Here is a 12,022-nt window from a genome sequence, read left to right as displayed (position 1 = left end):
CTGTATATTTAAACTAAACTATAAAAAGGAAAACAAACCCTCCCAGATTATGAATATATTTGCACTTAAGTACTGAAATTCCTGAGTTTGTACAGTGTGGACACAAATGTTTCATTTCTAAAAATACATAAAAAGTCTGACTTTCATAAGTATATTATCTAAGAGAGATTTTTTTTTCATACAGTTTTTCAGCCGTTTCCTTCAGCCCTGGGTATATGTGTGGTTTCACTAATGGACATACTACTGTTAATTCTTAAGATCTTTCATGCTATTGTTTCTCAGATAATATAAGCTATGAACTCAGACATGCTGTAACTAACTCTTTCCTCCAATTATATACAGCATTTAGGTTCAAGGTTTAACACACATAGGCTAAAAATCCAATATAGTCAGAAGTACATAAAGTAAATAACCTCTACAACATACAGTTGTACTGCTTTGTCATTTTTGTTCCTAGCCTGTGGGAATGAAATGAGTGGAAACTTGTATACCAGTAATTATTTAAAAAAAAAAAAAAAGGAAAAAAAAGGTAGTATATTTTATTAGGTACTCTAAAAAAAAAAGTTTCAATAGAGTAAGTAGAAAATGCCTAAATCACATTTTTTAACTGACAGAAGACAGTTATTACAGTTTTAGAAACCTCAGTCAGGGCAAGTGGACTAACTGTAACCTTATATCCAATAAAACAGACACTGTATAGCTGTGGTCACACTCTGAACTCCTGCCTTGCTTGGCAAAGCATAAGGAAGAGTCATCCCCATTGGCCAACCTGCCAGAGAATAGCAGAGATTGTTCTGTCCTATCAGCTGCATCAAAAAGGTAGGACAAGAGTGAAGGCTCCATGATTGCTAGCTGCTTTGCCCTGCATGCCCTGCATTGTGAAAAATATATTCAAAGATATTTTCACTTCCTTGCAGAGCAGCTTAAGGAGTTTTTATGACTTTGTCCCCAATGTTTCAACGTATTAGAGCTAAGTAAACCTCCAGTACCGTACTAGACAATTTGTTTCAACTTCAAAGAAAACAGCTAGCAACAATTTCATGGAAATGATTCAGAATCATACAAAGAATTCTCTTGATCTTACAATTTATGTTGTTCTTATTAAAGCAGAAGCATGTAATTATTCTTATTAAGAAAAATGCAACTTGAAACACAAATTCAAAAGGAAAAGTTTGGGAAACTACATTAGATATGTTAAATTGCATGACTTCTAAATTCAGGATATAAGTAAGGCTACATAAATCTAATAAATGCATATAAATCCAGGAACATTCATACCATTTGGGAGTTAAAACCAATCATGCCAACAAAACAATGTCCTCCGTGCATAGCCCCCAAACTTTATGTCATGTTCCAAGGAAAGTTATCTGATGGAACATGGACACAGTCATGCCAGCCAAGGAAAGTATACATATGTCATATGCAACTGTCCACCCATTTATGGTAGCCAGTCTTAGGGAACATGAGACTTCTGAAGAGTAAGGTTGATATCAACAAGTTACTAGTGCATTTATTTTCTTTGTTGCTATGGGAAAACATTTACAGAAGAGAAATGAAGGAGAATAGCGTCATTACATCTCTAGGCTACTCAGAATATTTTCCCTGTTTTTTTTTTTTAAGTTTTCAAGAAACTGGCTAAGACAGGAAAACTGTTACCTAGATTAAACTAGCAGAACGAATCTTCCCTTCGCTAAGAGACTGTTGACTTTCATATTCAAATAAAAAGTTAGATCTTTCTTTCATCTTAGGAATTAAGTGCTAAATTATCAAAAAATTGTAACTGATCAGGCATCCACCTTTTTCCTAAAGTTTTGGGTTTTCTTTAAGATTCTCAACACAAATAATTTCTACCTTCTCAATTCCATCAGTATTTGAGTTAGTATATTTTGTCAGGGCAAAGTTCACTACCAGCACTAATTGTTCTCACATTATTTTATGTGTACTATCTTCACAAATGACTAGTAGCAGTGTGACCTTTCAGAAACATGAAATTTAATCAGTTTCAGAATTGGCTCAGTAATTCTAGGCCTTCAAGAAGAAAACTTTTCTCTGTACATAATCCATTGTCACTGTCAAGATCAATCAGAAATGCCTACTTTCAAAGATGACTCAGAGCTTTGTTTGGTTTTTTTACTCCTCAGATATGAAAAATACAAAATATCTATGACTACAGCTTTAAGAACAATTTAAAAATTGCTCTAATAAAAGTGAAGCCTCTAAGAGTGAAGCTGTTTAATGTCTTTTTTGGCAATATGGACAGTGAGATTGAGTACACCCTCAGTCCCACTGTCCATGACACACCCTGAATGTCAATAACACCAAGTTGTGTGGTGCAGTCAACACGTTGGAGGGAAGGGTTATCATCCAGAAGGACCTTGACACACTTGAAGGGTGGGCCAATGCCAACCTCATGAAATTCAACAACACGAAGTGCAAGGCCCTGCACCTGCGTCAGGGCAACCCCAGGCACAGCTACAGGTTGGGGAGAGAAGTGATTCAGAGCAGCCCCGTGGAGAAGGAATTGGGAGTGTTGGTTGATGAGAAACTGCACATGAGCTGGCAGTGTGTGTTCACAGCCCAGAAACCAACCATATCCTGGGCTGCATCAAAAGGAGTGTGACCAGCAGGTCGAAGGAAGTGATCCTGCCCCTCTGGTCTGCTCTTGTGAGACCCTGCCTATAGTACTGTGTCCAGAAATGAGGCCTACAACGTAAGAAGGATGTGGACCTGCTGAAGCATATCAGGAGGAAGGCTGTGAAGATGATCAGGGGGCTGGAGCACCTCTCCTATGGAGACAGGCTGAGAGAGCTGGGGTTGTTCAGGAGAAGAGAAGGCTCTGAAGACACCTTATAGCAGCCTTCCAGTGTCTAAAGGCGGCCTACAAGAAATCTGAGAGGGACTTTTTCCAGGGGCATGTAGTGAAAAGACAAGGGGAACTGGATTTAAACTGAAAGATGGTAGATTTAGATTAGGTATAAGGAAGAAATTCATTATTGTGAGGGTGGTGAGACACTGGCACATGTTGCCCAGAGAAGTTCAGATGCCCCATCCCTGGAAGTGTTCATGGCCAGGTTGGATGGGGCATTGAGCAACCTGGTCTAGTGGAAGGTGTCCCTGCCCATGGCAGAGGGTTTGGAACTAGATGATCTTTAAGGTCCCTTCTGACCCAAATCATTCTAAGATTAAATCATTCTAAGATAAAGAATGACAAGACCTCTTCTTAAACTGGTATGCTAAAATGTTGGGTTTTGGTGTTGTTTTTTTTTTCGAGCAGGTGAGGCATTTGCTAAGCTGAGAATGTTACATTTCATTAGTAGTTGCTAAATATCACTTACAGATGAATAAAAGACAATCTGGTTGATTTAAAAGAAAGAAGTTTGAAATAATTTCCATTGCATACTACCTTTCATGTGTTTTGCAAGTGTTCACTTAATTGCTTCTTTTTGTAGTAACAGTAATGCAAGATTAAACATAAACTCAGTGTCTACCCAGTCACCATTGACAGAAATGTTCAGCCTTTTAGCAAAGCACTAGGATAAGTAAGCATATCTCAAAGGAACTACCTTTCACAAAGTTTGGGAGAAAAGAGGATGACATGCAGTCCACCATTTGGAATTCCTTTACTGGTTAAGATCCTCCTTGATTCACTAAATTCATGCGTACATATAGGTGTAATCTATATAATTAGATATAATAGATATAATTAGATAAAATCTACTGTGATACTCATTTCAGGGTATCCACATCCCAGACACATTTACTTGTATTCTCTCTAGCTGCATGAGTTGAGAAAAAATTTTCACTTGTTTTGACATAGGCTTTTGCAGAAATTAATTTTATGGTCATAAATCACCTCTGATTACTTTAATAGGGTCATTTCAAATGTGAAGATGTCTTTGTAAGTTCATAAATTTTCTTGATAATTTTATGCCTGTGGCTTGTATATCGTAATTCTGACAATTCATGCAAGTAATGCTGTGTCATAAATTACCACATTTATTTTTGGCATGAGTCTCAGTACTCATGAGCACTGCCTCTATTATTTAAATGTGTAACATATCTGAAACACAAGATTCAATATCTAAAATATAAGAATACTTAGAAAAAGCCTAATGCTTAGACAAGGGATGAGGACTAGAATTCTCCTGATGATTTGGGATGCAACTCTAATTAAAAGAGGAAATAATCCATGATGCCCAACTATTTGAAGCATTATTGAAAGCCCAGTTTAAAAAAAAATTTCCCACATCAAGCCTTAGATTGCAATACCTCATGCAAAATTTCTAATGACACAGAAGTGTTTCAGTTAATATTTAGCTTGTTACAGAAGTGTAAAGAAAAATTAGCAAATAGTAACTTATTTAAAAATTAGTCTAGATAGAGAACTCTCCCTGACAAAATCTATAATGTTTAAGATAAAATCTATATAATGTGAACTATTCATATTTTGTGTCATATTTTGTGGAATAGCCATTAGGCTTGATTATAAACCAGATGATATGAAAAATATTATGAACATACCACACTGCTACTGAACATAATTAGTTCCCAGGTTTTTAAACTTGCAAACACTTATGTTTTTACATCTGAGTAGGTCCACTGAAATCAATCATATATATCAAATACAATTAAAGCAATTTATACAGATTACACACCAAATCAAATTACGTAAGATTAAACACCAAGTGCCTGGCAAATAAAACACTTTCTCCAACAAAACTAGCCCATTCGATACAAAGTGACTGCGTATTTTTCATATAATAGGCTGCAGCTTAATCATTTCAACCTTTAATTACTGCATCAGATAATGAATATTTTGAACATATGCTTCTCCGCCCTGTTAGAAGACACAAATGAAAGAGAAACAAGTTTATATGCGTGCTACTGTGTGTGCATGTTGGGGGGAGGGAGAAGCACGCTAAACAGCAAAAGGAACCAGTGGCAACAATTGGAGGAAATGGTATCTGTAACAGCTGCTCCTTTCAGATTCCCCTAGAAGGAGACTGCCTGAGGTGGACCATAGCAGAAAAGGATAAAGAAGATGAAAACTGATGCAAAACAGGAAAATAACTGTTGAGACCCCTGAGTCTACACCCGAATAGTCCCAAACTGTGTGGCAAGACCTCTTTAGCATGCTACAGAAGCTGGTGATGAACTACATATTACCATGAGGCAAACTGGCTCCTAGCAGTATTGTCTGCATGTTATGTGTAATGATAACCAGTAGTCCTCTGGGAATAGGATGCAATGATTTCATCTCTGTAAGCATCTGAGCTCCCCTTGGATACAGAGACCATTAAACTGAGAACAGAAGGGTAAATTTTAGGCAATGATTTCCAATTGGAGAGTGAAGACAACTTGTGCTCAACAGCACTGTCAACCACTGATATTTTATTGCTGTCTGTATTGATCACTGTGAAGGACAAAAGGAACTAAAATTGTACCCCTTCCTCTAAGCCCCCTAACACACACTATTTTTTCTGGAAGAAAGTACTTCATAGGTTTTCCATATTAGGAAATGCCATTATAACATAATACAATAATAGATAATATTATTTACACTGAAATGTGTTGGTATTTTCATTACTGTTAAAATAACATTTTATACTCTTAACATAAAGTATCATTTATATTTTGTACTACAGAGTCTTTTTTTCCTCTTTTTCACATTGCTTTCCCTAACTCTCAGGTGTTTTTGTAAGACCAAACCCAATAGGCACAACCTATCATGTATATATTTTAAATTAATTGTAGTACATTACAATACTCAAGTTTTCAGAATCTTTCTTAAAAAAAAAAATAAATCTGCATATGACAAAGAGAAATTGATCTTCCAAATGACTGCTGTAATTTTTTGGCAGGAGCAAAGGGGGAGCAATGCAGGGAAGGGAAAATATAAGCAAAATGGATCCTGAGGAGATAATGCCAGGACATGTAATATTTCTGGCACTTTCAAGGGTGGTTTGATCCTTTGCATATCACGGAGACTGTGCAGTCTTGTTCATTAATTAATTTCTCCTGTGATGGAGAGTTCAAATATGCTCTCAGGCTTCTTTATTTAGCACATTTGTTATCTTGCTGCTCGTTATCACTCACACAGTTTATTGCAACTCTCAGAAACTTAACAGATAAGTTGATCAGGTAAGAATGCTGGCACACTTGTCAGTCAAAAAACAATGAAGATAAAGTTCAGTACAAAAAAATTCTAGACTAATCTCTTGTACCGTATTCTTGGAAGAGATCAAATAATCTTCTTCTCAATGCTGCTGCAACAATTAAATATAATTTTATAAAATTATATGTAGCTTTTAAAATTTTGAAATATTTTCACATTCAGCTACACACTTTAACTACAACTGATGTAAGAACAGGCTTCCACTTTCCAGCATTCAGTTGATTTATATGGAAGATAGGCATATCAGCATTGAGGAATTATATATAATCAGTAACTCTTAGAAATGATCATACCACAAACTGTTAAAAGCAAGTAGGAAGATATTTCAAGACAGAAACCTAGAAACTTTCCTATACTGCAGAGGCCAAGCAAGCAATACTGAAACTCATGCTGAATTCACTCTGCGACTTCTATCAGCCTTTTTCTGAAAAACATAACCACCAGAAAAAAATAACCTCAAAGAATGAACTCTATAGAATGTGTTCATTAATACAATACCAAGTCATTCTGCAGTTACAGGAAGAAACAGAAATAACAATTATCCAGCTGATTAATTGCAATAATAATGGAAAAAAATATTCAAATAAATTAATTTTCCTCACAATATTTTTAAGAGGATAATGGAGGACTGTGAATTCTGTTATGACTGGCACAGACAAAGTCAAGTTGCTGCTTATCTTTCCCCTCATACTGACCTACAATGAACTAGAGGAACCCTCCTTTGAGACTGGAATTCTACATGCAGAATTCTCATTCTGTTAGGATTATTATGCATGGGATACTCAAGGGAAACATGAGGAGCTTGAATTGAAGTATCAACAGAAGGGACTGCATCTTTTTTGCATTACAGCTTTTCATACCAAAAGCGATTCATGTTTCTTCTAAATTCCTGATGTTCTGAAAAGCTGAACATGTGAATTGACATATTTTTGTTTGTTGCTCACAAATATGCTGCATCAAACTAGCTTGCAAAACTGGTGTTTTATACCAAAACCCCAACTAAAGAGTAGCTGTTTTATATACGTATGAATAGAGGAAAAGGAAAGCTAGTCACATATAACCTGAATTATAAATTTATATTATTTCTACAGATCCACGCATGGAAACCTGGACTCCATCAGTTCTGGAATTTATTTGAACCTTAACTGCTTAAGCCACATGGATCCCTGTTTACAGATCTAGATACTGTTATAAAAGGTCTGTGGGCCAAGTCTTTCCAAGTCTTTTCCACTCTCCAAAATGCCTAAGATGCCAAGGAGTCAGAGAAAGGCATTGGGAAAGCTAAAACAAATTTAAAATAAACTTACTGATAATGCTGTCTGGTTTTCTCCAGCAAAATAATACGCTAAACTCAGGCAATATGTAGCTTCTCCTTGGATCTTCATTTCACCTACTAAAGAAAGGATTAAAGTTACACTTTACCACCATAATCTGTACAAATTACATTAGTACAGACAGTTCTTGCAGGTTCTAAAATAACATGCAGATGTTCAAATACTACATTAACTATTCCCTTCTCCTTACTGTTGCCAATTATTTATTTCCAAAAATGTATATTGACACTTAAAAATAGATGCAATGGATTTAAGCGGAGTTCAACAAGAAAATTCAGCAAAGTCAAAGAAAATATCTTCCAGTAAGTAACGCAGTACGATCGATGTAACATGCTGTAATGGTCTCTGTCATGAGTTGCTTAATAACAGTGTCTTCACGTTAGAAAATCACACTAGCCTCTCTCTATATATGAATATACAAAATTAAAGTAGCTATCGATATATAATCAAAAATATAAACACAGCATATGTTGACCCATACACTTTGCTGATGTGAAACTTCATGAAATACCAAGACAGAACTACCAGTAGATAACATTCATATTTGTTATTCTCATGGTCATTTTGCAAGATACTGTAGGGTGGAATAGCCAAAAAGAAAAAAAAAAAAAGGAGGGATAACTTACACTTGCAAGAAGAAGTCATAGAAAATTCTGCACAGGCAGTTGCTAATCGAAGTGCATCACACTTTTCCATGCCAGATTTTATTTCAGTAATACTGATCTAACAAACACTGCTTGCTGGTCTTTTTATATTTCTCCCTCAATAGAAAATCATCCATTCAGTACTGAAATTTACATAAATTAATTATATAACTGCTTACTGTATTCAAAAATTTCCCTCCAGAACATGAGTATCCATTAAAAAAAAAAAAGTAACAAAACCTCAGTCTTTCTATTTTTCTAAATCCATCCTGTCAAATGAAATAAAGAATGGAAAAATCAAGCGGAAGCATAAGTACATATTAAGATGTTTCGTAAAGTGCATAAATACAGCTGCAATGAAAGGAGAGATTATCTATTTACATTACCTACTAATAATTTCTTTATGTTCAAACACATAGAAGCCTACATCTAGTTCTGGAACTTTTTGAATGATATAACTGCTGAGGCCATAGTAGTGCTCTACCTAATACATTACAAAAATTATGAAAAGTCTGCAAATCAAAACCCTGATGGTATTTTCCAGTGCTCAATAACCCTTAAAAGGCTTAATGAGGCAAAAAAAAAAAAAATACAGATGACCAGAGGGATAATAAATGAAAATTTTCTAGGGATATAAAACACTTCCTTCCTCACTTAAGAACAGTCTGAGAGTCTGAAGTGGATGATATGTAATTCCAATTCATAAAATACCTAAACACAGATGATGGTCCAGAAGGACAGAAATAGATATTACAAATAGTACCCAGAGTCAGTACGGGTTTGACTAAATTAACTATGGGCTTTGTAGGTAGAGGTTATGGTTCTGGAATGGGGACTAGGCAACTCATCTGAAAGAAGCTTTTAAAGCTTTATATTTAAAAGAACAATGGCAAGTATATTCTGCACATATTATTAAATTAAAAAAACTAACGTATCTGGTGCTAAATATTGAAGTAATATTATATATTAATTTTATGGGCAATTCATATGCAAAATATGCCCCTTAAGGAATACCATGAAAGGTTCTTGAACTGGTGTGATTGGAAACACATGATCACTTGAAACCTTCTATCTTCTGAGAAGCACTCTAATAATCATCTTGGATAACCATCTAGGAAAAGTAAGCCTGTAGAAGCGGACATTTAACAGCATCTTATAAGAAACAATGACTATTAAGATTTCTAAAAAAATCTGGAAAATTATAAGTATTTCCATAAAGTCAACTTGTAAGATTTGCCCTCTCTTTTCTGTTCCCTCTCATGTGTAAGAAATGCTCCAAAGCAATTTCTAGCTGATCAACTTCTCACATTATATATAACATTCAAATGCTATTCTATTTTCCCCCAGTTTTAAACCTATCCATACGTAGACAGAGCTTCATACAGACCTTATTTAGAACAAGAAGGCAATCAGGGGTGGTCAGCACAGATTTAATACAGGCAATTTGTTCTTCACCAACCTGATAGTCTTCTACAATAAGATGATTGTCTTGGTGGATGAAGGAAAAGCAGTGGATTTTGTTTCTCTCAATTTTAGCCAGGCTTCTGTCAGTATCTCCCATAACATCCTCATATAGAAGCCGAGACAGCAAAGCGAAAGCAACAAATAGGATCATCCATCAGGCAGAGTGTTGCAAGCAGATCAAGGGGAGGTGATCCTTTGCCTCTGCTCAGCATAGATGAGGTCACCCCAAGAGTGCTGTGTCCCATGCTGTGCTCCCAACACAAGAGAGAGAGGGACATTGTGCAGCAAATCCAGCAAACGGCTGCAAAGATGATGAAGGGCCTGGAGCAACTGTCCTTGGAGGAGAGGCTGAGGGAGCTGGGACAGTTGAGGCCACAGAAGAGAAGGCTCAGAGGGGGATCTTATCAGTACCTCTTAGGCAGTAGCAAATAAGATGGAACCAGGCTCTTAGTGGTGCTCAGTGACAGAACAAGAAGCAATGGACAAACCTGGAAATTCCATCTGAGCTCAAAAAAAACGCAACTTCTTTATTGTGAGGGTGTTTGAACAGTGGAAAGTATTTTCCAGAGCAGTTATGAAATCTCCACCTGTGGATGTATTAAAAACTTCACAGGACGTAGTCTATGGCAGCCTGCTTTAGCTAATTCTGGTGATCTCCGAGGGTATCTCCCTACCTCAGCTATTCTGCAGTTCTGTAATTTTTTCTTTAGGCTTCCAAGTATTAAGATATATGGAAGTAATTTTGTTTTCTTATGATAGAAAACTGCTTTTTTTCAAGTACTGAATAAATATGTAGAGTGAAAAGGTAGTGTCCCAGCAGCAATCAGCACTCAAAATTTGCCAAACCAAGAGTGACTTCCAAATCAGAAAATCAGTGGGCTGAGCTTTTGTCAGTGACTTTATTTCCTTATTATGACTTCACTGTTGTACACTATTATTCCCAGAAGGTGGGTTTGTTTGGTGTTTTTTTGGACACTAAGCTTTCAGGAGCCTAAAGGTTCTTTGCTGTCTTCAAGAAGGCTTTTCTGCTTTAGTAAGATCTGGAAATGTATTGATAGCACTGGTCTTTGCATTTCATAGGAAATAATCACCCCGTCAAACACTTGACAATTTATACTTTTGGGAAAAATCATAACATGCATGTTAAATAAAGCAGTGGGAAAGTGTTATTTTCCACCTACCATTTTTTGCCATTTTTAAAGCTTTTTTTAATGTTTTGATGGCCTGTTGGTGTTCATTATTTTCTAGCATTTTGTCTGCTAGTAATGTATAAATTCTCCAGAGATACTCAGATGCCAGTGAATTGTAAGTACGGCCTGTCACATCCTTCCATGTTGAACCAACCGTTAGATGATAAAATATTTCATAATACTCAGCAGCTTTCAAGGCATGACCTGGAAAATGTAATTCGTAATTACAATCAGTATAATCAATACAATTTTTAAGTTATTAACCTAGAATAATATTCTCATTAGAAATAAGCTGTAGCAAACCATATCAAAATTTTTCAAGACACTTCAATATATAACTTACTAGAAAATTTCCTGCCTAGAAAATACCGCCAAATCTCACAGTTACCAGTAATTCTGTAATTTAAATGTATCACTATTTAAATTAGCTTTCCTTTGTAGAGTCACAATGTTGGGAGTGTGTGATCCCAAAAATGCAAAGTCAGAAGTTTCTAGAAAATACACCTATTATAGATTCATTAAAATACCTTTTGTGGATCATATATTTCAAAAGCACATCTATGCAGAAGTAACCACAATTCAAACTGTTCCTCAAGGTTCTTCTTTCATAATGAAACCCTGTGCTGAAAGATTTGAGATGTGAAAAACAGAGGTATCAAAAGTATGTGCTGGGGGGGGGGGGGAGTCAGTCCTCATTCAAATAAATTAATTGCTAAAAAAAGAATTATTATGCAAAGTAATTTATTCAACAGTTGTTACTAGGCCAACTCTGGTTATAGTAAACTTACTGGAAAAACATCAACCATTAATAGATTAAGTATTGATACTCAACTAAGACCTCACTTTGAGGTCTTCAAATATAAGTTATTCAAACATCTTTAAGGCAAGCAAAAGTCTGAAGATAAAGTTCAATTCCTTTCAACATGTAAGTAGTTTTTTCCTCCCCTTTACCTTCAGCTAGACTTATCTCCATGTATACATGCAATCTAGAAGATTTCCATATTTCCTAGACAATGGAAATTCAATGCCCTTTGAAAGAACAGAATAACTTTTCTTTATATATAGGTGCAGAAAAATTGCTGAGAGGCAGGTAAGATGAGACATCTTACATTAATAAAATGTTATACAAAGAATGTTCTATAGCTGGGAGAACTGTGAATGTCTTGCTTCTTAAGTTTGTTTATGTGTGATGGAGGAATCCTGTCCCATAGATCA

General features: G+C 35.7%; 1 protein-coding gene across 1 annotated transcript in view; it reads right to left on the bottom strand.

The window, feature by feature from the left end:
- Window positions 1-11,780, bottom strand: part of LOC130603180 (tetratricopeptide repeat protein 29-like) — a 78,669-nt gene extending 66,889 nt beyond the window's left edge. Inside the window, exons 1-3 of the mRNA XM_057416735.1 lie at window positions 11,759-11,780; window positions 10,799-11,011; window positions 7,483-7,568 (exon numbers count right to left, since the gene is read on the bottom strand). Of these exons, the coding sequence (XP_057272718.1) occupies window positions 7,483-7,568; window positions 10,799-11,011; window positions 11,759-11,780 (321 nt within the window). The remainder of the gene's footprint in view (window positions 1-7,482; window positions 7,569-10,798; window positions 11,012-11,758) is intronic.
- Window positions 11,781-12,022: the final 242 nt, after the last annotated feature.

The sequence above is a fragment of the Pezoporus wallicus genome, unplaced genomic scaffold (assembly GCF_028554395.1).
Source record: "Pezoporus wallicus isolate ANWC-B61680 ecotype Strahan unplaced genomic scaffold, APGP_CSIRO_Pwel_v1 contig_7904, whole genome shotgun sequence".
In the NCBI taxonomy this organism is placed as follows: domain Eukaryota; kingdom Metazoa; phylum Chordata; class Aves; order Psittaciformes; family Psittacidae; genus Pezoporus; species Pezoporus wallicus.
The sequence above is the reverse complement of the archived record's forward strand: the minus strand, read 5'-3'. Positions and strand labels throughout refer to the sequence as shown.